This window comes from Dromiciops gliroides, chromosome 6, assembly GCF_019393635.1.
Source record: "Dromiciops gliroides isolate mDroGli1 chromosome 6, mDroGli1.pri, whole genome shotgun sequence".
Taxonomy (NCBI): Eukaryota; Metazoa; Chordata; class Mammalia; order Microbiotheria; family Microbiotheriidae; genus Dromiciops; species Dromiciops gliroides.
In genome coordinates, this window is record NC_057866.1 from 12,967,223 (window position 1) to 12,995,190 (window position 27,968).

A 27,968-nucleotide genomic window follows, 5' to 3' on the forward strand; every position below is an offset into this window, starting at 1 on the left:
CATGGCTCATTCCCAGGGACACTGGAATAATGCGAGAGGGTCCCGTGTTACTGTGTAACTTAGCTTTAGAGAAGGCCTGGTGGAGACCACGGTTCAAGGCCAGGGAGCTGTGGGGACGGTGAGGCAGACCTTTGGGGTTCTGGCCTCTCAGGGCAGGTCAGAGAGACTGGCCCGGCTTGTGGCTAGGAGAGGCCCCAGAAGAAAATCCATGAGGTCTCTGTCTTGCCTGGGCCTCTGTGGGGGGCTGATGAGTGGGTCAGGCCCCGGGCCCCCTCAGTTTAGTTTGGGTTGTTGAATTCTAACAACAAGAAGAGTTCAGCACTCGGGTTCTTTACCAAGTGGGATGGGAGGAGGGGGGAACCCGGGCAGAGTTTGCAGGCTCCCAATTTCCCTGGCCTCGGCACATTTCCTGAGGAAGTGAACCAACAAGGCCCTTTCCTGAATAAACTGCCTGTGGCTCTCTTAAGGCTCGACTGGATTCCTGTCATCCTCCCTGCCCCCACTGGCCCAGAGATGCCGACCAAGGAGAGGGTGGGGTGGGGTGGCTCTCCCCTCCCCTCCCGGACAGCTGGCTCCCTCCAGGACTGAGCCTGTTGTTCTTCTGGCCCCCTTCCCTTTCCCAGCTCCTTGCCCAAACCCTGGGGACAGAGCAAGCCCCTCTATCAGAGGCTGGGGGCTACAGGCCATGTACAGTAATACTATTCCTTGTGGTCCCAGGGACCAGAGCTCAGACCAGTGGGTGGAAGTCAGAACCACAGATTGGAGCTGTAGATAAGGAAGAACTTTCTAGCAATCAGAGCTGTCCAGCAGTGGAGCTAGCTGCCTCTGTGGCCCTGTCAGACTGGCAGTGATTCTTGTCATCCATGAGTCGGTTGATTGTCAAGCAATGATTGAAGTGCCTACTATGTGCCAGGCACTGGAAAGGAACCTTAAAGGTTTTTTGCTCTAACTCCCTCATTTTATAGGAATCTGATGATGTCGGTGCGGGGGCGGGGAGGGTGGGGTTCAGTAACTGGTTCCAGTAGGGCAGTAGGGATCCCAAGGCAGGCCCTCACTCCAGAGACCCAGCGAGGGCCTGTTTCGCTGTCCCGGGCTGACTCTTGTTCAGCTTACTGAGCATTTGGCTTTGTTTTGTGTTTTTTTGAGTGGATGAGGTCAGCTAAAGAAAACCCGGGAGGTTATGCCCCCTGACCCTTTTTGTCCTCCTGTTCTTGATGGCTTAGGAAGGGGGGAGCAGCTGGACATGGGTTGGAAGCCCGGATCTCCTGCTCACTACCCGCATGACCCCTGGGAAGGCGGTTTCCCCCTCCCTGGGCCTCAGCTTCCTTACATATAAAACAGAGGAGGTTGGACAGGGGTCTCCCAGGCCCTTCCAGCTCTAGGTCTGGGCCGCTGTCTGTCCATCCTTAGCTGTTTACGTTCCTCCCAACTGCCCTGCCGGGTCCTGGTCTGGGCTCTGCGTCCTTCCCCTGCGGGCGGCATTCATTTTCCGACACTGTTAGTTGGGGGTGGACTTTGACTGTCTGGGGGTGCGGATGAATTGGACCGGACCGATCTCAACTTCTCCCATCCCAGGCACTTGGGAGGCAGCAGGGGGTGCGGGCAAGGGTTAGGGATGCATCTGGGGCAGCAGAGCAGAGAAACCTGGGCTGCCACATGAGGTGTTCAGACCCGTGACCTCATTCTCCTGCTGTCATTGGCCAGTGTCCCACAGCACCCTGACCCTCGAAGGGCAAGTGGGAAGTCTGATGTCCCAGTCAGGCTTCAGCAGCTCAGAGTTCAGAGCCCACATCTGTTGGGGGGGACCGAAGGATCCCGGGCTGGCTGGGCCTCGCTGGGGCTGTTTACTCTAGGAAATGGATGGATGGATGGATGGATGGATGGATGGCCAGCTTCTCACCTAGCCAGACCCTGACTTCTCCAGAGGGGACGGTTTGAGAGAGAAGCCCCAAGAGCAGAGGGGGATTATGGGAGGAGAGGTGGGGTGTACAGTGGCTGCCTGCTCATGTTGGCTGTTCCCCCCTTGGCCTGTGGTCTCTGGTCCTCTCTCTGCCACTAAGTAACTCACTGTATGTCTGGGAACAACTTGTGCCCTTTCCCTTCAACTCTTCCCCATCATTGAGGAGCACCCCAGTGACTCAGAAGGGCTCTGGGCCTGGAGTCAGAAGAGACCTGGGTTTGAGGCTGGCCCCTGACACTTTCTGGGGTCTTCCTGCTAAAACCTGTCATTTCTTTTGTTCTGTAGAAAATCTACCCTTGCTCCCCACCCCCTTACTGAACAAGGGGCCAGATGCCCAGAGTAAAGCCTTCATCTTAAACATGCGTAGTCCAACAAAACAGTGTAGCCTCCTCCCCAGAAGCCTCAGGGAGCCGTCCACTCTGTCCTCTGGGGGCAGGAATCAGCCCCCTCCTCCTGCCTGGGGGGATTCAGCAGGGCCGGCTCCCACTCCCTTAATATTCTCCCCAACTCCTCTCCTTGGCCCCAGCAGTATCCCTGAGCTGCCCACGTCAGGATTTCTTTTCCTCATTTTACAGTCAGAGAAACTGAGGCTCATGGAAGTAGGGGAGAGGGAAGAAAAGGAGGAAGCTAGAGGAGGAGCTGGGCAGTTTCCTCCCCCCTGCCCTGCGAGGGGAATGGTAAGGACCATTAGGGGCCAGTCAGACCCCCCCCCCCCACCAAAAGCCTGCTTGGGTGCTGGCTGGATGTCCTGGCCCAGAGGGCGCAGGCAGCTCCTGAGCCAGCCAGGCCCCGTCCCTTCCCCCGGCACACCCGAGCCTGTTCCTTCGCAGAATCTGCTCTGGAGAGTGGCCCTCCTTGCTTCCCTCCTTCCGGAAATCCTCTGCTGACAAGGCATATTCTTGTGGGAGAACTCCCCGCTCCCCTCGCCCCCTCCTTCTTTTCCATTTCCTCCCTCCCTGATCACACGCTTCATTCCTCCCAACCTCCTCTGGCTGCTTCTCCCCCTTTCCTCTGGAGCCCAGTCGGCAGTTTCTCTCAGCCACCCCCTTGCTGTCTAGCAGGGCGGCTCAGCGGAGTCTGACACTAGCTGGGTGACCCTGGGCAAGCCGCTGAACCTCTCTGGGCCTGTTTCCTCATCTGTAAACGGGAATGATAACATCTACCTCCCGGGCTTGTTGGGAGATGATCCAGGGAAAGTGCCCGGTGACCAGTGACCGTTTGCTCCTCTTTGCTCCATCCCCACCTCATGGGGTCTGGGAGGAAAGAGCTTTGTGACCCTCGGGCAGAGCAAAGCGTGATGCTGGGGGAGGGGTGCTGTTCTCTTGGACCAGACCTGGGTGTGTTGTGGGGGTCATGATGCTGTGGTAGGGTCCCCCCTCCCCCCAGGCTCCAGGCTGATGGGCAGAGCCCTGGCTGTAGGCTCCTATCATCAGAGTCTTCATCACCCCCTGTGCTATGAGGGTGATGCAAGAAGAAGAGGGTGTCAGAGACTTAGGATTTAGAGCCAGAAAGGACCTTAGAGGCCACCTGGACCTTCATTTTATAGAAGAGGAAGCTGAGGCCCAGTGAGGTTAAGTGACTTGCCCAGGGTCACACAGCTATAAGTGTCTGAGGTGGGGGATGAGCCCCTGGTCTCCCTGTCTTCAAGTCCAAAGCTCTACCCGCTACTCTATGATGCCTCTGGGGGACACACAAGGGTGGAATTTGGCCAAGGTCACACAGGTGGAAAGCAGCAGAGGTAAGACTGGAACCCAGGACCTCTGGCACCAAAGTCCATGTTCTGGATGTCAGAGACTCCTTCCTTCCACTGTTTTCCAATGCTCGCGCATCCTATGACCCTTCCCTCCTTCTGTATCCCCTAGCCTGCTTGGCTCCCCTGGATTCAGAGATTGGCTGTGCCCTTGGGGAATCCCACACTTGTTGTTTTCCTACCCCTGTGCTGTGGCCTCTTGCAGGTATCTCTTTAGGTCTCGCTTATCTGCATTTAAGAAAAAAATAGTAATTTTCATTGATATTTTGTTTTTATAACACCTGTATTTCCCAGTGTATCCCCCCTCAGTCTCCCAGAGAGCCTTCCCTTATAACAAAGAATAAGAAGCAAGAAATGAATGAGTGAAAAGTATGTATTAGGTTGTTAGTATGGGACAAGCCCTGTATGAATAGGAAAAATGAAATACTCCCTGTTCTCAAGGAGCTCACCCTTTAATTGGGGAAGACCCCACATAAAAGAAAGCTCAGTTGCAGGGTAGATGATAAGGGACAGAAGTCCGTGGGGGTGGAGGAAGGAAACAATTCAACAAACTTAGTCAATATTATTAAAAAGTCTGTCATTACATGCAACGTTTCCACACTCAGTCTCCCACCTCTGCAGCGTCATGGGCAGGTACATTTTCCTATCTTTCTTTGGAGTCAAAGTTGTTCGTTATATGTTTGTAATATTCAATTCTTACTGTTTTGTTGGTACCTTCCATTTATATTGCTATAGTCATTATGTATGTAATTTCTCTGCATCTTCCTTTATTTTGAATCAGTTGATGCAAATCTTCTCACGCTTCTCTATGCTTATCATATTTCTTGTTTCTTCAAGTACCATAACACCCTTGGGTCTATGTTCTACAATTTGTTTAGCCCTTCCCCAACTAATGGATTATCATTTCCATTTATTACTACAAAAAATGTGGCTATCAATATTTTAGGTGTATGTGATGTCCACCTTCTTGTCTTGACTTCCTTGAGGTAAATGCTTAGTAGTAACATCTCTGAGTTAAACAGTATGGGAATTTTAGTGACTTTCTATACTTCCAAATTGCTTTCTAAAATGAACTAACTCGCAGCTCCACCAACTATGTACCAGTGTGCCTCAATAGAGATTCTTCCTATCTTTTGTCATCTTTGCTGGGTGGGAGATGAAACCTCAGCATTGTTTTGATTTCTCTTAGTAGTAGTTCAGAGTGTTCTTTCATGTGGTTGTTATTAGTTTGCCCGAGAACTCCCTATTCATATCCCTTGGCTACTTATCTATTGGCGAATTTCAGCTTTGGGTTTTACATATTTCTGTTAGTTGTCCTGGTTATATCCTGGAAATCAGAGATGTTTGATACAAAGTTGTTTTGTTTTTTCTAATTTACCTCTTTCCTTCCTACCTTACTTGTATTAATTGCGTCCATTCCAAACTTTTCATTTTCATGTAACTAAAATTGTCTTGTTTTATCTTTTGAAATTTCCTTTCATCCTTCTTTGGTTAAGCACTCATCCCCTCACCATTGCTGTGAAAAGTACATGATCTGGTTTTCTTTTAAGCTTGTTATGGTAGGATCTTTACTATTCAGACCACTCATCCATTTGGAGTCTGTTGTGGCATGTGGTGCTACATGTTGTTGCTAACCCTGATTTCTGCCACTCTGCTTTTTGGTTTTCCTAGCAAATTTGTCCAGAAAAAAAGAGGAGAGCTTGCCTCTTCCAGCCCCAAACCTAGGATTTATTACATACATCGCCTTCTTTTTTTTATTTAACTACACATCTCATGCCCAATTCTATTTTTTGATTCTTTCCCTTCTTCCCTAAACCCTGTAAGTGACAAGTGACAAGAGCACATTTCCTAGGGTTTATTCACAAAGGAAACAGTCACCCACAGAACCTACTAGGTGGTCCAGGGGAAAGAGTCCTAGCCCTGAAATCTGAAGACCCGGGTTCAAATCCTGCCTTTGATGCTTACCACTGGGCAAGTCTGTCACCCTCTGGAGCCGTGGTGTCCTCATGTGTAAATGAGGGCTTCAATGGGTGATCGTTGGGGCCCCCGTCTAGCTCAGGGCTCCTGGGGGCAGTCAGTAGAGCCTGGGATGACAAAGTTCCATGTGCACAGACTGGCTTCGCGCGCTCCTGGTTAGTGTAAGCTTCCTGTGAGCCCTTCTAGGCTTGAGGTCCTTTCTGCAGTGCACGTTCAGCTTTTTGTTGGCAACATGGAGGAGAGGAAGAAGAGCTCCGGGTCTAGAGTCCAGGGACCCGGTTTGAACCACAGCTCAGCTATCTAAGTATCTCCTAGCTGTGTGACCCTCGACTAGTTCCTTCCCTTCTCTGAAGCTTAAGACTGGTGACCTTTTCTAGTTATGATGTGAAGGCAAGTGGCAACTCGCCCGCTCAGCCCTGGCCCATTTGGGATGCGGGGTCCCAGCAACTGAGCTCTTGCATTAGCTGATGGGTCCCATCTCGCTCCCAGCTGGCCAGTTGGGGAAGCCTTCTGATTGCTGGCCAGCTTTTGTCAGTCCACCCAAATTCCTGTGTAATTACTTCGTTTTGGAAATGACAGAGCTGGAAGGACCTTAGAAGACCTTTGGTCCAGCTCTCCATCTTTCTCTTTCTCTGTCTCTCTCTGTTTCTGTTTCTCTGTCTCTGTCTTTGTCTCCTTCTGTCTCTCTGTGTCTGTGTGTCTGTGTGTCTCTGTCTCTCTCTCTCTCTCTGTGTCTCTGTCTGTCTCTCTGTCTCTTTCCCCTCCCTTCTCTCTTTAGTTTCATGTATTTCATTACAACCTCCTCATTTTATAGAAGAGAAAACTGAATGGGGGAGTGATTTGGCCAAAGTCACACAGGTCTAAAACATATCCCCCCCCCATTCTAGGCTCTTCCCAGAGTTCCACACTGGCTTTTCTCTGCTCAAAGGGGTGGGTCCTGGGGAGGGGGAGGATGCAGGAGAAGACACATGGGGATAGGCCCAGTGACTGAAGCTGTCCATTCCTGGAGGACGTCATAGTTCAGCCCATCTGTCTCCGCAGTGACCCCCAGGAGCAGCCCCTTCTGTTGGAGATTCCCTGAGCTGGCCTGGCTGTCCAGGCCCCCTTGTCCCCCCCCCCCCAGGAATCCACAGGGTGGGAGCACACGGGATGGGGCAGATAACACCTCTGGGGGAAGGATCGGCGCAGCCCTGGGCAGCCCCGGCTCTGTGTGTGTGTGTGGGGATTCTGGCCTCCCCGACCCTGACCCTTATCAGCAGTGACAGGAGCTGGGCCCCTGGAGTGTCCTCCCCTCCCCCAAGGTCCCGCATGCTCTCTCCATCCCGTCCAGCCCTGCTGGAGAATGGGCGGAAGCCTGCTGGCTCATGAGCCCGTGAGCTTCTCCGGTTTCGCTGAGTGAGCAAGTCTGGTGCTGCCTCGGCACAAAAACGCCAGGCTTCCCCAGACTGCTGGGGCTGAGCTCCCCCTCCCCACTTCCTCCCCGCCCCCCCAGTCAGCTCAGCCTGCAGGAGGAGAGAAGGGGGGGACGGAGGGGGGCAGGTCTGCTGGAAGGATGGTGACTCAAACCCCACCAGGAGGCATGAATCTTTGCCGTCCTTCCCTCTCACCCCATGCCCCCAGAGAGGGAAGAGGAGACTGTTGGCCAGGGAAGCCCCCTGGGAAACTTGAGCACAGTAGTGTTAGGAGCTGGGAGTCAGCAGTGCTAGCTTTGAATCCCAAGAATTCACTTTTAACCTCAGGTAGGTCTCTTTAATTCTCTGTGCCCCAGTTTCCTCAGCTTTGAAAGGAAGGAGGGTGCACCTGCTGCTCTTTGAACCCCAAATCCTTGTGGACAAACCATGTCTCAGCATAGTACCAGGCCAGTGGCTTCCCAGTGTAAGGGCATTGATGGTGCTCTTAGATAGGGAGAGGGCTTTGGCAAGGCTGGTGTGGAGGGGGATTTGGGGGCCAGGGACCTTCTGTAACTGAGGTTTAGAATCACCTGAGCCCCAGCCCCTACCTTTGCCTTCCCTGTGCCTCAGTTTACCCTTCTGCAAAGATAGGGGATAGGACTACATGGGCACTAAGGTCCTTCCCAGATCTGATATTTGATGCTCTAAGAATCAGGGAGGCTGGGTGACACAGTGGTAGAACACTGGGCCTGGAATCAGGAATACCTGAGTTCAAATCTGGCCTCAACTTCCTAGCTGTGTGACCCTGGAAAAGTCACTGCACCCTGTTTGCCTCAGTTTTCTTATCTCTAAAATGAGCTTGGAAAAGGGAATGACAAACCGCTTCAAGATCTTTCTCAAGAAGACCCCAAATGGGGTTATGGAGGGTCAGACATGACTAAACAACAAGAAGACTGAGGCTATTTGACTCAGTTGTCCCCTGAGTCACATTCTCTCTCTCTTTTTTTCTTTCTTTCTTTCTTTTTTTTTTTTGCTGAGGCAATTGGGGTTAAGTGACTTGCCCAGGGTTACACAGCTAGTAAGTGTCAAGTGTCTGATGCCGGATTTGAACTCAGGTCCTTCTGAATCCAGGGCCGGTACTCTATCTACTGCACCACTTAGCTGCCCCTCACATTCTCTCTTCTATGAAGTTTCTATGAATCATTCAACCGTTACTGAGTTCTTTCTTTCCCATGTTCTCCAGCAGGTACTCCCTATCTGTATGCACATTTTAGAACCTGTTTATCTTCGCCATGTGGTGTTCTCTGATTGGGGAATGGGGGTAAATACACTTTGTCTGCTCCGTAAGACTGAAGCCTTAGCCAGAGCTTTTCAATATTACTGGGTCCCTGATATCTGGCTCTGGGTTGGATTCACAGAAGGCACTTAATGAATACCTTGGAGAACAGGGAATGTCAGAGCTAGGCCTTAGAACATAGGATGTCTGAGCTGGGAGGGATCTTGGAACATGGGATGTCAGAGCTAGGAGGAGCCTTAGAACATGGGATGTCAGAGTTGGGAGGGGCCTTGGAACAGGGAATGTGAGAAGTGGGACAAATCTTTGGACAGAGAACACAGAATGTCAAAGACGAAAAGGATCGTAGAGATCATCTCCCTACCCTTTCATTTTACAAGGAGGAAATGAGGCCCTAGGGAGGAAAAGAGACTTGGCCAAGGCCCTACAGAGTTTGTGTTGGCAGCAGGATTTGACTCCAGGGCTTGTGGTTTCCCAGGGCCACATGCTTTCTACCTAGCCCTTCCAGCAAAGGCTGATGGACTGCCCCTCTCTGGACATGCCAGATTTTTGTTGAGCCTGGTGTTTATCTTGCAGCCAGCCCCAGGCAGAAGAGGGGGGGCAGCCATCCCCTGTGACCAGCTCATGGAAAAGCTCATCCCCCTGCAAAGGAAGGAGGGAGACTCAGCTGTTGGAGCCTCCCTGCGGAGAGGGGGGCCGAGGAGAGGAGGCCCACCCAGCCAACCCCCTGGACGTTTCCCGCCTGCGCAGCTCATCTGTGGAGATTCGGGAAAAGGGCTCTGAGTTCCTAAAGGAAGAGTTACGGAAGGCTCAGAAGGTAGGTACAAGGGAACCGGGTCCCCCTGGGAGATGCAGACATGCCCTCATTAGGGGCAAGGGCGTAGGATGCCTAGGGTAGGCTAGTGGTGTCTGGTGTGTAGCAATCAAAAATGTGCTAGGCACTGTACCTGGAACTGAGAGCTGCAGAAAGGCGGGGTGGACCTGCCCTGGTGGAGTTTACCATCTAAGACCATGGTGGGGTCCTGGACCCCTTTAGCAGACTAAAGCAAAATCACCAATGTGTATTAAGCACCTACTATATACCAGGCGCTGGGGATTCCCTGCCCTCAAGTATTGCCCAGTCTAAGTGGGGAGACAGCGCGCCGATGAACGAGATAAATTGGAGATAACCAGAGACTAGTGAAATCTTTGGGCCCCCTTCCTAGAATCATGTTGTCATATGCATAAAACATAATGCTTAGGGTGACAAAGGAAGTCAATCATATTGAAATATAGTTTATAGTTAACAAAAGATGTTAAGGAAATAATCCGTGAGTTGGGGGCCGCCAGCCCAGGGTACAACTTTCCCTCCAGAACATGACATGTGGCCCTCAGGGTAGGCACAAAGGCAAACCCCCCCCTGCCAAACATCATCGCCAATGTGATCAGTAAGTAATACTGAAGCAGTTAAGTGACAGAGCAGAGAGAATGCCAACCTGGCTGCCTGGAAGACCTGGGCTCCAAAGCTGACGTGCTGTGTGGCCCTGGGCAGGTCATTTAACCTTTGTTGACCTACTACTAAAAGCGTCTATGTCACAGGGTTGTTGGGAGGATCCATGGAGAGAACCCCATCTGTCTAAAGTGTCAGACTGCGATGCTAGCTCTCGCTATTGTTCTCATGCCCTTTGAGAGCCCACTCAGAATGACCCCAGAAAGCACTGAGTCCAGCCCACAGTCAAACAAGTCTCCTCTTCCTTCCCCCATCCTCTGGTCGAATACCTCCAGAGACAGGGAGCTCACCACCTTCTGTCCCACTTTGGGATAGCGCTGGCTGTTAGAGAATTCTCTGGTCTAAATCTGCCCTCTGGGGCCAAGCAGAACCACCTGCAGGGCCCTCCTGCTGAGGGCCTGGGGTCTGGATCAGAGAACGTTTGAGTCTAGTAGACAGGGGCTGACACTTGGGGGATGTGGGTGAGGAGAGTCCGTCAGTCTGTGGTTGAGTCCTCGAGCACAGTCGGGGGCCCAGGAGCCCTGTGGAAGGGTCCACGTACTCAGTGAGAGGCCCTGGGCCTCTGGTCTCCCCAGGAACTGAAGCTGAAGGATGAAGAGTGTGAAAGATTGTCCAAGGTCCGGGAGCAGCTGGAGCAGGAGCTGGAGGAGCTGACAGCTAGCCTGTTTGAGGTAAGGCAGTGCCCTCCCTGGAGGTCTGCGGGCAGGACTCGCCCACCATGGTCCGGGCAAGACTCCTGCCTTGGACGTTAGGTACCGGGGCAGATGCCAGAAGTGAAAGCCCGTATTACTGGGAAGGTGTCTCTGGCAGGCTGGGGAGGGGGTGGGGGTGTAGAGCCTGGGTATCAGTCACAAGGCAGTGGGTGTGGTAGATAAGAGTAGCCATTTTGGAGTCAAGTCCCCTGCCTCTGACGTGGACTGACTGACTGTATGACCCTAGTCAAGTCACTTAACTTTTCAGAGTTCCCCCTTCCAACTGGTCTCTAAGGCTGTAAGTTACAGAGTTCTAAGAGGGGAAGTTGAGGAGGGAGTGCCTTCCAGGCAGGAGGGACAGTCAGTGCAAAATCCTAGAGGTAGGAGATGAGAGAGAGTATCAGATGTGAGGAGCAGTAAGAAGAGAGCCAGTTTAGGGGGCAGCTAGGTGGCACAGTGGATAAAGCACAGGCCCTGGATTCAGGAGGACCTGAGTTCAAATCCAGCCTCAGATACTTGATACTTACTAGCTGGGTGACCCTGGGCAAGTCACTTAACCCCCATTACCCTGCAAAAAAAAAAAAAAAAGAGCCAGTTTTTCTGGGTTGATGAATGTATGAAAGGGAGGAATGTAGAAATGTGCTGGGATCCCATAAGAATAGTGTCCCCTGGGTGTCTCTTAATCACTGTTTGCCTCAGTTTCCTCACCTGTAAAATGGGGGTAATAATAGCACCTACCTTGCAGGTTTGTTGAGGGTAAAATGAGATAGTACAGTGCCTGACACACAGTTGGCATTGCCTATTCCCTTCTCCTCCCCTCTATTGGGAGTGTCCCAGGAACCTACCTTTGGTCCTGTGCTATTTAGTGTTACTTTGACAGAAAATGTGGATGAAGAAAGGCACGTTTACCAAATTTTCAGATGGCTCAAAGTTGGGTGAAGGAGAATCAATAAGTCATTGAATCGTCAGGATCCAAAAATAACTCAATAGAACACTGAGATGACTCTAAAGGTGATTTTAATAGAGATAACTGTAAAGACTAACACTGGGGTTCAAAAAGTCAATGCCCCACCTAAAAGTTGGAGAAGGGGGCAGCTAGGTGGGGCTGTGGATAAAGCACCAGCCCTGGATTCAGGAGGACCTGAGTTCCAATTTGACCTCAGATATTTGACACTTACTGGCTGTGTGACCTTGGGCAAGTCACTTAACCCTCATTGCCCCACCCCCAAAAAAAATTGGAGAAGAGGTTCCACTGTGAATGCTCTGAGTGTTTTAACACTCTGCAAGTTCAGTGTGAGTCAACAGCTTTCGTGGAAACTCAAAGCACTACTGATTATTTTAGTGTCCAGAACCAGGGCACTGTCCTAAGTCCTGGCCACACAAGAGCTGGAATAGTGTGTCCAGTTTGGGAGTCCTTGTTTCAGGAAGGACAGTGGGGTGAAGGGCCTGGGGAAGGTGTCTGGGTGGATTGTTTGGGGTATTTCATCTCCGAAGGGGAGGCTCATGGAAGACTGGATAGAGGTCTTCAAAGATCTGGAGGACTGTCATGTGCAAAGATTGCTCTGCTTGGCCCCAGAGCCTGGTCCTACGATTGAGGCTCAATACAAGGAAAAGCTTCCTAATAATGAGAGCTTCTCAAACGGGGACTGAGACTGCTTTGGAAGGTAGTGAGCTCCCCATCCCCGGAGGATTCAAGTTGAAGCTAGATAACAACTTTGTGTGGGCACTTGTGGAGAGGAATCTTAATCAGCTAGGAGCTGTCCCTGTGGCTCTGTCCTTGATGGAGAGGCCATATGGAAAATGGACGTGCAGTCGGAGGCCCAGGGTTCAAATTCTAGCTCGCCTGCTTAATGGCTGTGACCTTGGGTGGGAGGGCTAACTAACCTCTCTAAGCCTGTTTCCTCCTCTGTAATATGTGGGACCAGGGACAGAGTGGTTGGACTACATCCTTTCTTAGGTTCCATCCTGCTCTGAGTTTCTGGGACTGCCCAGTTTTGGGGGAGGGGGGTGTCCTGGGTATGAGATCCTTCTTCCTGGGCAGGTAACCTTCCATAGAGGCCGAGGGAGCCCACAGACCCGGTATGTGTCTCAACCCAACAGGGTGCCAAGGTCACAAAGGGAACTTGGTGGAGGGTCTCTGGGTGACCACTGGGCTGTCCTTCCCTTCACAGGAGGCACACAAGATGGTGAGAGAAGCCAACACAAAGCAAGCGGCATCAGAGAAGCAGCTGATGGAGGCACGAGGGAAGGTGAGATAGCCTGGTTTCCTTCCGTGCCCCTTTACCCACCCCCCAAAGAAACCTCTGTCCCCACTCCCCCCATTCAGCAGCCCCCCTTGGTCTTCCCCAGTGCCCTAATGTGCTTGTGATCTGGAGAAGGTCTCTTCTCCTTTGGACTCAGTTTTCCTATTGGTCAAACAAGGTGATGAGATGAAACGCTCTTTTTTAAAGGTTCCTCTGTGCTCTGACCCTGTCCCAGGACTCACCTTATTCAGCCATTCCTCAGAATCATCAGCTCCCCCTCGCTCCCCCACAGGCAACATTTTGGCATCTCTGTGGTCAAAGCAATGCCTCTTCAGAGTAGGAGGCCATGGAGCTGAGAGTAAGGGTTTGGAGGACCTGGCTTGGGACCTTTGTTACCTTGGGCCAATCACTTCTCAGGGACTCAGTTTCCTCAAGTGTAATAAGGAGCTGGAATAGATGACCTCAATCGTCCTTTCCCAGTCTGAATCTGTGATCGTCTCTGTGGGTCCCGGCCCCTCCCTCCTGTGCTGCTGGCAGACTCTGGGCACAAGAAAGGTGGGCATTGACAGTGGCTCCAGATTGGGGTGGACCACTTGTTTTGGAAGTAGTGGTGAGAGGAGACACAGCCTTCATCTTCAACTTTGAGGGATTCATCCCAGCCTCAGAGAAGAGCTTCCCTGTCTGAGGATGTGAGAACGGTTCTGGGGTTTTTTGTTTGTTTGTTTGTTTTTGCAGGGCAATGAGGGTTAAGTGACTTGCCCAGGGTCTCACAGCTAGTAAGTGTCAAATGTCTGAGGCCAGATTTGAACTCAGGTCCTCCTGAATCCAGGGCCGGTGCTTTATCCACTGCACCACCTAGCTGCCCCCGGAACGTTCTTTTCCAAAACTCTTTTAGGGGATCCCGTTGTCTGGAATGGCCCCCAGAGACCAAGGGTGAGGGGAGAGGCCAAAAGTTCATGAAGTTGTCAATGTCCCTTTAAAGACTGTGATAAGTCTGTACTGAGGAATCCACCAAGTGCTCAGGGGCTTGAAGGGACTGAAGGAAAGCCCCCAGGTATGATTGCAGGAAGGGTTTTTTTTTGTTTTTCTGGATACCACATTTAGGAAAGGACAGCGGTCAGCTGAAGCCTATCCAGAGGAAGGCATCCAGAATGGGGAAAGGCCTTTTGTCCACAACTGAGGATCAGTTGAAAGAACTACCTGAAGGAGAGAAGATGGGGTGGGGGAGGGGCGGATGACAACTGTCTTCCAGAATCCAGCTGGCCTATGGGAGAAGAATCAACTTAGGTGGGCTTGGCCCCAGAGGGAAAACCAGGAGTCATGGGTGGAAATGGTCAAGACTCCAACTTAGGCTTGATGTGCTCACAACATGGAGCATCCCACAGTGGAATGGGGTTCTTAGGGAGGTTCCCCCTCTTTGGAGGTCTTCATACAGAGCCTCAGTTTCCCCTTCTTGGTCACTATGTGGTGGGAATTCGTTTTTAGGGATGGGTTGGGCTCAGTGGCTGCTGAGGTCTTTCCATTTCTTAAGTTTCTGATTTTATGGTGGTAGGGGCGATGGCAACCTTGGTCACTTCTTTGTCTTCTCCAGTGTCTCCTCCTCTTAAACTCCCCAGGCCTCAGTTTTCTTACCTGTAACATGTACAAGATGGCGTGGGAGGTGCTTTCCATCTTGGCCCAAGGATCCTGAGTGTTTTCTCTGTCTGGGGGCTCTGGGCTAAGGGAGGTGGGCAGGCATGACCACTGACCCTTGCTCTTCCTTTGGCCAGATCGACATGCTACAAGCTGAGGTGACGGCGCTGAAGGCCCTGGTGATCACTTCTACCCCATCTTCGCCCAATCGCGAGTTACACCCCCAGCTCCTGAGCCCATCCAAGGCCGTCTTCCGGAAGGGACACGCTCGCAACAAGAGCACCAGCAGCACTCTCTGCCCGGCTGTTTGCCCGGCCACCGGCCACAGCATCTCCTTTGAGCCCATTGGCCACGAGTGCAAAGAGGTGAGTGAGGGCAGGGATGTCAAGGAGCTCAGAGATCCCTCCCATTGGTCTGGGTATATGCCACTGGCTCCATGGTGCTTCCAAGCTCCGTTCTGGGGCTTTGGACCCACCACAGGAGGCAGAAACCAGAGGCTAGAGAGACCAAGAGCCCAAGGATCAGGTCTTTGGCTTTTGAGTTGGAAGGGAAAGAAGTGAAATTTAGTCAGAGAAAGTGAATTTGAATCCTGGAGCTGCCATTTGCTTCCTCCTGTATGATGTATGACCTTGGAAAAGTCACTCTATGGGTCTCAGCTTCCTTCCCTATAAAAAGCAAAAAGCTAGACTACGATGGATTCCTGGGTCCCTTCCCAGTTCAGAATCTCTAAGTGTGTGGGCCCACCTGGTCCAGCTCCTCAATTTGGGAATAGTAAGGGACCCTGCCAGAAGTCATGTAGTCCAGTGTAACCAACCCCTTCATTTGTCTGTCTGTCTGTCTGTCTATCTATCTATCTATCTATCTATCTATCTATCTATCTATCTATCTATCTATCTATCTATCTATTCATTTATTTACTTATTTATGTATGTATGTATGTATGTATGTATGTATTTTTTGGTGAGGCAATTGGGGTTAAGTGACTTGCCCAGGGTCACACAGCTAGTAAGTGTTAAGTGTCTGAGGCTGGATTTGAACTCAGGTCCTCCCAACTCCAGGGCCAGTGCTCTATCCACTGCGCCACCTAGCTGCCCCACCAACCCCTTCATTTTACACATGAGGAAACTGAGACCTAGAGAGGGGGAGGGGCTGGCTGAAGTTCACATAGGTGTAAGTAATGGTGGGATTTGAACCCAAGCTTCTGACCTCAAATCCAGCCCTCTGTCCATTGTGACATGCTTTTTCTCTTAAGAGGTAACAAAGGCTCAGAGAAATCCACTGACTTACCTGAGGCCACACAAGAGGTAAATGGAAATGCTAGCATTGAAACCCTAAGGTTTTAAGAGGTTTAAAGTTCTAGGTTCTAAGGTTCTACAACCCCTGAAAAGAAACCCATTGCAATAGAGACATGGAAGTCATGCCTACTGACCTGAGCCACTCGTGAGATGGCATTCCCAAGCGACCTTCCTGTCTGAAGATGGCCCTAAGCTGCGTACAGTCTCCCTCTTGGTCACCTCCAGCAGATACAATCCCAAGAGGTCTATGGGCTGCCCAGTCTGCCGCATTTATTACAAATTCAACTAAGCAGACACATTTATGGACACAAGATAGAGATGAGATTGTCCCCGTCTTTGGGGATGCAGCACGGCTACAGATAAACAAAGGCAAGATCATTTGAGGAAGGAGAAGCTCATGAGCAGCCAGAGCATCAGGGAATCAGGTGGGGAGAGAGTCCAAGCCTTGTTCTCTCCAGCCTCCAAGTGGGAACGTCAGAGCTAAGTGATTGCCCGGGGTCACACAGCTAATTAGGTGTTAAAACCAAGACCACGTCTCCCTAGAGTCTCTAAATCCGGCTCTTCCCAGACATTGGGCTGATTTTCCTTGGGTGGGAGACCTTTGGTTTGGGAATCTGGGCTCTCGACTTCCAGCTCGCTTGGGGTGGCCTGAGCAGGGTCTCTGGGCGTACCAGGGTGTTGCCCCCAGAGAAGAGGCGAGCAGGGTGACGGGCCCCTGTTTAAAATCTCCTGGGCAGGGGCAGCTAGGTGTGCAGTGGACAAAGCACCGGCCCTGGAGTCAGGAGGACCTGAGTTCAAATCCAGCCTCAGACACTTAATACTTATAAGCTGTGTGACCCTGGGCAAGTCACTTAACCCCAATTGCCTCACCAAAAAAAACAAACCAAAACAAATAAAATCTCTGGGCTCCCCAGGCCAGTCACGACAGAGGAGGGCAGGGTACTGGCTGCTGAGTGTGGACACTAATCTCCGTTGTTCTCTCTGTCTGTCCCTGCCTTTTCCTGCTCCTCCCTCCTCTCCCTCTGCTCCTGTCCAGCCTGAGGTGCCCACCCTCCTCTCCTTACTCCTATGCATCGTCCCTGGGAAGGCCATCCACATCACTTACGAGCCAGGCTGGCAGACCCTGGCCTCGGAATCTCCTTCCTTCTCTTCCTCTTCCTCTTCCTCTTCCTCCTCCTCTTCTTGGCAGGTAACAGTTCCCTGGAGGGCGGGCTCCTGGGGACAGCTCTTGGCAGCCAGTCCTGGCAGGGCTTTGCCATGGCCTCTCTCTCTCCCCACTACCCATGGAGACCAGCAGCTTCTCTCTCTCTTCAGCCCAGTGCATTGGGGACATTCTCTCTGGTCACCTCTGTACATACGAGGCACTGGGAGGTGAGCAGGTTTTCTCTGTGCCCTGGAGGGACAGACAGAGCCCTGGAAGGCAAAGGATCAGGCTCCTCTGCCCAGCTCTGACCCTGACCTGGAGCAAGTCACAGCCTCTCTCTGGGTCCTCATTGCCCTTCAGGTGAGATATCCCAAGTGGGTCAACTTTTTTTTTCTGACCTTTGGGATTATTTCTCTCACTTGTTAGTTCTAATGATGGGCAGAGGCACGAGGTGTACTTGGGCCCAGAGCTGCAGGTTTGCAATGGGTTTAAAGTCTGGTGGTAGAGGCGAGGAGACATAGAATTCATGTGTCTGGAGAATCTTCCTGGGAGTATCTCCACAGATTGTGGTGACCCTTGGCCCTGGGCGGGGGCGGGGTGCTTAGCCCTCATTCCCAGGGATTTCTGGAGCTGCCAGCCTGTTGAGGGCTGTGAGACGCCCCCACCCCAAATAAACTGCTTCTCCTGCTCCAGATGTGTCCCCTGCATGGCCCTGGCCAGAGAAGCCCAGACCGATGCCCTGCCCCCCATGTGCTGGGTCGGTCTCTCACCCCTACCCACCTTGGCCCCTTTCAGGTAGACACTGTCCTGTTTGCTGAGTTCCAGGCCTGGAAGGAGGCCCCCACTCTGGATAAGAGCTGTCCCTTCCTGGAGAGGATTTACAGGGAGGATGTGGGCCCTTGCTTGGACTTCACCAAACAAGAGGTGAGGTGGGGGAGGAGAATCAGGGCCCTTGGCCCGGGCTAGGGTTGGTGGCTTGAGGGGGGAAGGCGTGGGGAGAGGAACTCTCTCCCGCTCTCTTGCCCCCGACTGACAGCGTGTCCTGGGCTTTCGTAGCTTTCAGAGCTGGTTCGGGTGGCTGTGGAGGAAAACACCCTGACCATTGAGCCTGTGGCCTCCCAGGCCCTCCCTGTGGTGAAGGTGTCTGCAATCGAGTGTGGCGGACCCAAGTAAGAAGCCTCGGCCCCCCCCCCCAGCTGCCCTGACACCTGGTGCCGTCTCCTCCCTCTCGCACATCCCCTCCTCTCCTGCCCTGAGCAGCTCCCTCCTAGAAGCCCACCTGGCCCACCAGCTGAGCTTCCCTCCTTCCCTGGGCTGCCTTTTCCTTCCTGGGCCTCACTTAGGGACCTGGGGTGGGGGCTGCGGTCATTTGTGCCAGCTTGCCAGTCCAGAAGTCAGTGGGAGCTGAGGATTGATTACGCCTGTCCTGGGTCCCAGCAGACTGAGGCTTACTCCTCTCAGTCAGTTTTTTTTCTTTGTATATGGGCATGGAGCTGCTAGGGCTGAGAGAAGCCTCAGAGGTTATCTGTCTCCCCACCCCCCCATCCCCCCATTTAAAAATGAGTTTATTTTAAAATAAGGTCTCATATGCAATGTTTGACAAAGTCAGGATTAGAATCCAGGACTTTGGCTTTCAAATCCATCATTCTCCCTCAGCTGCCTCTTTAAGCTGTGATTTTCAGGACCTTGAGGGGATGTGCATGTATGTGTGCATGTGTGTGACGTGGGCATGTGTGTGCAATTGCACATAGTGGAGGGTTTCTGCTCTGAGAAATACCCCTCTCTGAGGATTCGAGCCAGTGGCTCCCGGAAACATAGACCTTCCTGTTTTCATGAAAACGGGAGTGCAGTCCAGGAATTTCCCATTTCTCAACAGCTGCTGCTTCCGGGCACAGGATCTGTGTTACCCACAGAAAACCAGAAGTGGAAGGGTCCTTGAGCTCCCAGGAGCCTCGATTTAGAACCAAAAGGGAGTTGAGATGTCATCCAGCCAGTGGGCATCACTGAGGCCCAGAGTAGGGATATGACTTGCCCAAGGTCATTCAGCCAGTAAGCCCCAGAGCTCCTGCCTCATCCTCTGAGGCCCACAGTCAGGCCACAAGTTATTGCCCCTGCTGGCTTCCAGCCCCTCCCACCTTCTTAGATATTCCAGCCCTGACCCCACCCCACCCCATCACCACCCAGGCCCCTGCCATTTGCCCAGCCCTGACTCAGTGTCCTTTCTCTCCCTTTCTCTCTCCCACAGTGGCTTCCGGGCCCAGATCATGACGTAAGTGGTGCTGAGCTGCCCCAAACGAAATCCCCTTAACCCTTCACTAACCTGGGGTCTGTTAGTGGCTCTCTAGAGGCTCTGGGAGGCTCAACCCAAAACCTCTGGTTCTGGCGCCCATTCATCATGCAGCCGGCATTAATGCCAGCTGCATGTCAGGCACTGGAATACAATGGCAAGAGAGCCCCTGCTCTTGAGGGGCATACATTTCACTTTAACAAAAAGGCATCGTTTAACTAACAAGCATCTAAAATACCCACCAGATCCCAGGTACCCAATACTGGGACATATAGACAAGTGTCACAACGGAGAGGCCCACAATGGTTTTATAGTTTAGCTAAGAGAAACACAGTGTGTATAGATCAATATCAATATTGATGTCTATAGATATTAAATTGATCTGAGGTGATTTGGGGGGAAAGGCACTGGCTGGGGAGGGGGGCGGATCAAGCTTAAGTTAAGCTTTGAAGGAAACTAGGGATTTTGAGAGATGATGTGAGGAGGGAGTGCACACCTGGTGTGAGGAACAGCTGATGCAAAGGCAAGGAGATGGGAGATGGCATCCAGTGTGTGATGTACACAGATGAGTTAATATGGAATATCTATAAATAACAAAACAAAATAATTGGATAGGAGGAGCACTAACAATCTCAGGGCCTGTGTGTGAGATAGCCAAAGAACTGAGTCTTGAAGGGGAGGTAGAGTTGAAGAACAAGGGCTGAGATTTGAACCTGAGTTTCTCCTAACTTCCAAGTTCAGAGACTTTTGTTATTAAACCATGCTGTCATCTCAGCATGAAATCTTGGCTCTTTTAAGAATGTTCTTTCTGGGGGCAGCTAGGTGGCGCAGTGGATAGAGCACCGGCCCTGGCTTCAGGAGTACCTGAGTTCAAATCCGGCCTCAGACACTTGATACTTACTAGCTGTGTGACCCTGGGCAAGTCACTAACCCCAATTGCCTCACAAAAAAAAAAAAGAGAGAGAGAACATTCCTTCTACATGATGTTACTCAACATTCACTTTTTCAAAAATCAAGAAAATACTAATTTTCTATTTGGAACTGGGAGGTGTGTGTTTGTGTGTGTGAATTGTCATAGGATCATAAATTTGACCCAGAAAGGGGACCTCAAAGGCCATCAAATCCAACTTCCTCATTTTAAAGATGAGGGACTTAAAGCTAGTAAGTGTCTGAGGCAGGATTTGAATACAGGTCTTCCTGATTCGTGAGATCAGTGCTCTGGATATGTCATGCTGCCTCTTGGGGAAAAATGAATGCAGAAAGCTTCCCTGAGCTGAAAGCCTTGTGTCAAGGGTCATGTAGCTCTAGACTTGTACAACTGAGGACTGACCACAGGACTGACTGGCTGTGCTCAGGGGGATCAGGGAATGAGACCACAAACAGCCCTCCCTGGGCTGGCTGCCAAGACCATGGCTGGCCCCCTGGGCCAGAAGGATTATCCAAAAAAAGAGTTTTATTTTAATTAAGTCACTTTTCTGGGCACTAGACAGAAAAGATACCCAGGAATCAGGGTGGATGGGTGGGGCTGCCCTCAAGGAGATTACAGTCTAATGGGGAAGAGCTCAGGATAGTCCTGGAACATGGCATCGTGAAAATTACTGTGAGATGGTTGAGGGGGGGAGGTTTCAAGGAATAATTTTTGATGAAGGGGGCACCTATAGCCCCTCCCCCAATTGGTGAGAGAGGCAGAGGGGAAGGGGGGAGGGTGTGCCTGGAATTCCTGCTACTAGGGAGGCTGAGATGGGTGGATTGCCTGGCCTTGGGAGTTCTGAGCTACATGGAGCTGAGCCCATGAGGTGTCTGCACCACCATGGGGAGCCCCTGAGAGCAGGCGGGACCTGACCAGGTTGAAGGCAAACAGATCCACAATGATCACAGTAAGGTGCACTTTTAGCCTGGGTGAGATGGGGAGACTCCAAGTCTTTGTTTTGTGTGTGTGTGTGTGTGTGTGTGTGTGTGTGTGTGTGTGTGTGTGTGTGTGTGTGTGTGTAGTCTATCTCTCTACGTAGAAAGGCAGAGGAGGAGACCTTGGGGTAAGAGAAGACTGTGGTGGGGAGTGGGGGGGGTGTTCTGGGGGCTGGAGGCTGTGATGTTGCCTGGATTCACACCCAGGCTTCTTCCTGATGCCTGTGTGCCTATATGTGTGGGTGGGCATTTCCAAGCTAACGAGATGGGGGAGCAGAGGGGTCAGAGGCCCAGGCTGACGGCCCAGGGCTCTGCTTCTCTCCCATCCTAGTAACACCTAACATCTTCACTCTGGCGTCTGTCCCCCACTCCCCCTTCCCCCAGTCTCTTAGCAAGTCTGCCGGGGCTAGAATTGACAAAGCCTTGGCAATCGATGGGATGGCTGGAGCCTCCCAGGTGTAAGCTCCTCTCCGCCAGCCCCCCTCTCCTGCTCCACCCCCATTCTTCCTCTCCTCCAGAGTCAACCCCTCCCTCATATCTCCCTGCCTTGCCTCCCCCAGGAAGTGCGCGCTCAGTGGTTTGTCTCGGACTTGCCGACACCGCATCAGGCTGGGCGATTCTGAGAATTATTACTACATCTCTCCATCCTGCAGGGCTAGGGTGAGTCCTCTGGCTCCCGGGCTCCTGGGCTCTCCAGCTTGGGATGCTGGCCTCAGAACATGGGATGTCTGAACCGGGAGGGGGCGCCTTAGAACAGATCACCAAAGGTCCGAGCTGGAAGGGATGGTAGATACCATTTCACAGGTGGGGACGTTGAGGCCCAGAGAGGCCCTTGTCCAGGGTCTCCAAGCAAGTTAGTGTCCCACCGTAGCGGGACCCTCGGCAGCTGGTGCGAATAAGCACTTGTGCTGGTCTATTGCTCAGAACAAAGGACCTGGGGTCATAGAACGTAGAATTAGTGTTGGCGGGGATCCCGGAGGCCATGGGGCCCCCATTTTCTGCCATGATGGGAGTGGAAGGGGATTTTCCCACCCCCCATGGCCTCACCCTTACGTCCATCCCCTCTCCCTCCTGTCTCCCTGCAGATCACAGCAGTCTGTAACTTCTTCACCTACATTCGCTACATCCAGCAGGGCCTGGTGCGGCAGGACGGTGAGAGCTGGGGCTGGTTGGCGAGTGGACAGGGTTGCCCCCTGGTGGCCAGCGCACATCAGGTTGAGCACATGGGTCCTGCCCTTGGTTGCAGTCAATTCCTCAGTCTTTCTTCCCCCACCTTCCTAGGTTAGGGGGACAGGAAGTGCTTTTATTTTACAGATGAAGAAACTGGGGCACAGAGAAGGATCAGGTTTAGTGCTGAAAAAGACCTTAGATGTAATATGAGATTACATCTGAAAAATCCATAGCACAGTCCCTGCCACATAGTGGGTCCTGTATAAATGCTAGCTATCATTATCCAATCCAATGCAGATGAGGACACTAAAGCCCAGAGGGAGTGACTTGTCCAAAGTCACACAGGTAATCAGTGGGAGGGCCAGGATTTGGTCCCAGGTTCACTGAGGCCAAACCTGGTCTTCTTTCCAGTGCACTACCCTGCCCCCTACCTGCCTCACTTGAAGTCACCTATCACCCATCTGGAAAACGACAAGCCAGGCCTGGCTCCTGATTCCAGAGATCTTTTCTCTTCACCAAGGATGCCCCATCCAATTAAGTACAGCTTCTCAGAACCTCAGTTTGCTCACCTATAAAATAGGATCAATAACATCTACACTGCCTGCCTCACTAGGAAGTTCAGTTCAATTCGGCAAACATGAAGTGCCTTACTCGGTGAAGGCAGGGAGGAAGAGTAAACAGTTAGGAAGACTTGGGTTCAAGTCTGCCTTACACAGGCTCTGTGACCCTAGGCAAGTCCCCCAAACTATAGACTGTACTTTGCCCAGTAGTTGCTCCCGTCTGCCCCAGCAGAAGCTAAAGGGGACAGGGGACAGACCCAGGCTATGCACATCCTTCCTTTGCACCAGGCACTGTCCTTGGTTCTGGGAGCTCCAGCCCTCAAACAGAGCAACTGAAGGGCTTCTCTTAAGTGGCTTTCTGTCTTCTCCAAGGGTGATGCGAGCAAAGGTTTACACAATGGGTACAAAGTCATTTCAGAGGGAGAGCATGTCAAATGGCTAGGATGGGGTGGCCCAGCTGTGCTTTGAAGGACTCTGTGAGATGGAATGTGGGCTATGGGGAGCCAGGTGTATTCTCCAGCCAGGGAGAAAACAAATGTGCTGACTGTATTCTCTGTGCTTGTGGGAAAGACTTACAGTCTTAAGGAGCTGGGGGGAGACAGATTGTACTTTCCCTTTGGCAGACCAAGAACCCAGGCCTGGGGAGCAGTGGACAAAGGCCCAAGCCCACAAGCCTTGCTTTTGGACTTTAGAATCATTTGAATCATTTGGCCAGGGAGGGACCTTGGACAGCACCTCGTCTAATCTATGTCTCATTTTACATTGGAGGAAACTGAGGCTCAGAGAAATGGAGGGTCCTTTCTAGGATCTCTAACTTGACCGCTCACTGTCAGTTGGCCTGAGAGTTCAGCTCCATGTCTGACTGACTGGGAGACAGAAGCATGAGAGATAGTCCCTGCCCTGCTAGGGCCGACAATCAGGTTTTGGAGATGAGTGAGTGAGGAGGACCTGAGTTCAAACTCTGCCCTGGGCCAAACACCTCTCTGAACCTCAGTTTTCTCATCTGTAAAATGGAGGTGGAGAAGGTAGTTAAGGTCAGCCTGAGAGTCCTGCCTCTGAACCGTGCTGTCTGGGAGACCCTAGGCACATCCCTTAATTTCTCAACGCCCCCAGGAGACATTCTATAAAGCCAGAAATTGGGGAAAAGGTGCCCACCTGCACTGGCAGAAGATCATTTTTGGGGTGCTCCCTGTAAAAAGGAAAGCACAAGTTGGGTTTAAAAAATGGGATTTAGAATAGTAGTTACTTTAATGATTGTCCATGTCAGATGACATGGAAAGTGCTTTACAGACCCTAAAGTGACAGAAATATCCCTTGTTATCACTATGATGAATATAATCATTGTTAGTGCACAGATGTCATCATCTTGTCCCACTCCTGCTCAGGGGGCTCTCCTGGGTGCCCACACTCCCGGGACCAGTGTCCAGGGACCTGCAAACTCTTCTCCCCTCTAGTCCAGCCAGATTCTTCACTCTCCCCTGAGCATGGCCAGGCTGACTCCCATGTCTGGTCCAGGAAAATTTATCTGACTGGGGTCTTTGGCCCCAAAGCAGGCCCCTGGGGGCCAAGTAGTTCTAGTGGTGCTGTTCTCCCCCCCCCCCCAGCTAAAATGCCAAGGGACCATTTCTGTGGTCTGCAAGTCTCCCTCAGTGTCCCACACTATGCCAAGCCCATAGTAGGCATTCAAAGATGGCTGCTGCCTGGAGGTGAAAATTCAGTTGTAGCATTTAGAAAGAGCTTGCTGTGGATAGCTTAGTGAGAAAGGTTCTGGGGGCACAATAATTCAAAATGATTCTAAATCATAGCATTAAATAGAGCCAAGGGAACCTCAGAGAGGTAATCTGGCCCAGATCTCCCATTTTACAGATTGGAGGAGTGAGGCCCAAATGAAATCAGCAGACATAAAGTGGTTACTAAGTGCAGGGTAGAGAAGCAGGTCAAGTGGCCTAACATTTAGTGAATAGAAGGCCAACCTTGACATCAGGAAGAACTAGGTTCAAGCCCCACCTTGCACCCACATACTGTTTAGGCGACCTTTTTAGGGCTCTAGTCTCTAAGACTATAAGGTCCAGCTGAGAGGCCAGTCTGCATGGTAGGAAGGGCTCTCCACACCAGGAGTTCCTTACCATGATGAACTCACAGGTCTGGATGTACCCATCTACACATGCCAGATCCCGGGCTTGGGATCCCATTAATCCCACAATACCAAATTGACTAATCCATGAAACTAAAGCAGTCCCTACCTTCAAGGAGCTTACATTCTACTGGGTTGGGGGAGGGACCATTAGCAGGTGTGACATGGGAACAGAAAGCTAATCTTCTTCAGAAAGTGTGCTCCAGATGTTCAGAGAACATGGCGGCCAGGCTTAGTAGAATGAGCTCTAGTCAGAGTCGGATGGCCTAGGCTTGAGTCCGGAGTGGAAGGAACCTCAGAGGTCATTTGCTCCCACCCCTCCCTTTGACAGAAGAGAAAGGAAGGCCCCGGGAAGCGGTCACACAGATTGTAAACCTCACAGGCAGGATTTGAACCCAGGTCCTCTGACTCCAGAGCCAGGGCTTGTTCTGTTGAACCAGGCTGCCTCCCAACTTGAACTGGAACCATTTATAAGGGAGGCGGGTGGGGAGAGGGTCTCTCAGCCCAATTCCAGCCCTAAAGCTGATGTTGCTCTGAATTGTGTCCCTGGAAGCACCAGCCCAATGGCCCTAATATTTAGCAGTTGTCAGAATGACTCTGGTCAGTCCACTTCCCCTTTCTCACCTGTACAATGGGATCAGACAGGCTCCTTGTACTCCATTACAGGTCTCTAATGTAATAAACCTTAGCATTTTATAGGATTTTGAACTGTTACTTCTGCTTTGAGGGATCATGGGAGGAGAGAATTGGAGGGGGGGCAGAATTGGGGAAGGTGCTTTGGGCTCTCCTAGTCAAAGCCTGACTCAGTCTCTCCTTTCTTCTGTCTTTCAGTGGAACTGATCTTCTGGGAGATCATGAGGCTCCGGAAGGAGATGTCCCTGGCCAAGCTGGGCTTCTATCCGAATGAGGCTTAGCGCCAAGGCCGGGGTCAGCGCTCCAGGGAGACAGATAGACATGCAGTTGTGGGAGAGGGCCGCTGGGCTGGGGACTGCTCTGATTGAGGCAGAAGGACATGATGGAGGGGTCTCCGTCCTCGGAAGGTTTTACCACGGGGGGCTGCTACCAGCAAGGAGACCCTGGGGAAAACCCTGCAGGGGGAGGAGGGGTGCAGAGAGGAGTGGATCCCTTCAGAAGGGATCTTGGGCTCCAAGGCCCGGGCTCCGAGAGGAGCCACTTACTGGGCACTCTGCTGCTTCTACCAACTGTTGCAGTGAATTTTCCAAAAGAAGAAAAAAAAAAATCTGATCAACAAGAACAAAGCCTGCAGGCTTCGTGGCCCGTGGGGTGATGATGGGGTGGAGGGCATCTCTGGTTTTCCGGAGGGGAGGTGTCCAGCCTCAGGACCTACCTCCACCAAAGGAAAAAGTCATAGAGGGCGCCTTGTGTTTGAGCTCAGGAAAATAGCCGGGGCCTTTTGTCCTGCCCCCCCCCCCGACCCTACATACAAAGCAGGACAGCAAGGCTCCTGTAAGTTGCATATCACTTCTGGACAGTGACCAAGACCGACTAGTATCATCATTGTCTATGGCCAGTGGGAAGCAGTGCCCCCTTGTGGTGTGCTCCTGGTTCTTTCAGCTGTGGAAGTAGTTCCCTGGTCCAGAGTCTTCCTGGTCCTTTTAACCCCAGACTCTTCTTTGTCCTTGGGGGAAAAACTTTTCCAGACATTTCACCAGCAAGTGGGGGAGCTCAGCCTGGAAGGGAAGGAACGACTGTGGTTTTTTCCCAGGTTCACATTGGGCACTCACCTCCCAGGCCCTCATCCCCTTGACTGCCCCTAGCATCTCTTATGTCAGACTCTGGCCTGGGCAAGGGACGAGATGTGGAAATCTCAGGCAGCAGCCAGCCAGCCCCTGGTGTGACTGGTGGGTGGAAGGCCATCCTCCTCTCCCCACTAGTGATGGGGGTGGTTCTCCCTTTAAGACAGAGGGGGGTCTCATGTGCCCTCTCCCCATTAGTGTGTTGCTGGACCTTTCAACCTATCACACCTTTCATAGGGCTTTGGGTGGCAGCCCTGATCTCAGCCAGAAAAACTTGCCAGTCGAGGGTTAATAACCACCCTCACCCCCAAGAAAACTCTTCTCTTTTCTGGCTATCATGGGACATGTCTCTAAGTTGGGAATGCCATCCCTGTTTCTGGGCTTCCCTGAATGACAATCATTCCAAGCTGGAAATTATCGACATACCATTGGACAAGCTTATAGGACAAAGGAGAGCCAAGCTGAGCTGTGTGTGTGTGTGTGGGGGGGTGAGTGGGGGTGAGGGGAAGGGAAGGCAGATATTTCCCATAAGCTGGCTCCACTGTTTTACCTTTAATAGGACACTTACTTTCCTTGAGAAATTTAAAAGGGGCTTGGCCCCATCAGGGGACTGAGTGAGATTAAGCTGAAAGGCTTGGGGGGTAGTCTAGTGAGAGGTTTGCTGGGGGGCCAGCAAAGGTTGTCTAGTGGCCTGGAAACCCCCCCCCAACAGGATGCCCCCAGGATCAGAAGCACTTGCCAAGCTGCTTGACTAAAAGGATTGGCACGGTGAACCTCCAAGCTCCAAACACCCCTCCCCAGCCAGGAGGCAGGGTGGCCACCTGTTCTGACAATGCAATGGGTTTCCTGTATAATCTCCGGCGTTAGCACCATCTCCCATTCCTGTAATTCCCCACGCTCTCCCCCCCCACCACACACCACACCCTTAGAGGCAGTTGGGCCCATATAGCCTGAGCTCAGAGGCTTCCCACCTGTCTCATTCCATTCAGGGGGCCCTGCCAACCCTGGAGGAGTCAGGGGAGGGGAGGAAGGGCCATATCCTCCTTCTGGAGTGCCTTTCCCCAGAATCTGGGGGCTCAGAGCTTTTGTTTCTGGAATGATGGGGGCTTCCTCAGATATGCAAAGGTGTCTTCCCTGTGCCCCCTGGCACCAGTCTGTGGGTGTGGGAGAACGTCCCCTTAGAGGATGGGCTCTGGGTGGTGCAGTGGGAGAGAAGGCAGGCAGCATTAGACTGTGGGGAATCTTGTGAGTGCCTGAAAGGGGGAGAGTGGGTATAGTCTAGTGGTCC

The 27,968-nt window shown here is 52.0% G+C and overlaps 1 protein-coding gene across 8 annotated transcripts in view; it reads left to right on the plus strand.

Annotated features, from left to right (window-relative positions):
- RAB3IL1 (RAB3A interacting protein like 1) overlaps positions 1-27,589 on the plus strand; it is a 48,205-nt gene extending 20,616 nt beyond the window's left edge. For 3 of the 8 annotated variants that reach the window (XM_043973303.1, XM_043973305.1, XM_043973300.1), the window contains exons 2-11: positions 8,949-9,189; positions 10,437-10,532; positions 12,725-12,802; positions 14,566-14,793; positions 17,663-17,791; positions 17,924-18,036; positions 19,113-19,136; positions 21,620-21,719; positions 22,145-22,211; positions 25,755-27,589. In XM_043973303.1, the coding sequence (XP_043829238.1) occupies positions 8,949-9,189; positions 10,437-10,532; positions 12,725-12,802; positions 14,566-14,793; positions 17,663-17,791; positions 17,924-18,036; positions 19,113-19,136; positions 21,620-21,719; positions 22,145-22,211; positions 25,755-25,837 (1,159 nt within the window). In that variant the 3' untranslated portion in view covers positions 25,838-27,589. Of the gene's footprint in view, positions 1-8,948; positions 9,190-10,436; positions 10,533-12,724; positions 12,803-14,565; positions 14,794-16,759; positions 16,913-17,037; positions 17,095-17,662; positions 17,792-17,923; positions 18,037-19,112; positions 19,137-21,619; positions 21,720-22,144; positions 22,212-22,640; positions 22,768-25,754 lie in introns of all 8 variants that reach the window. The other 5 variants (XM_043973297.1, XM_043973302.1, XM_043973298.1 and 2 more) reach the window with 5 other exon arrangements.
- Positions 27,590-27,968: the final 379 nt, after the last annotated feature.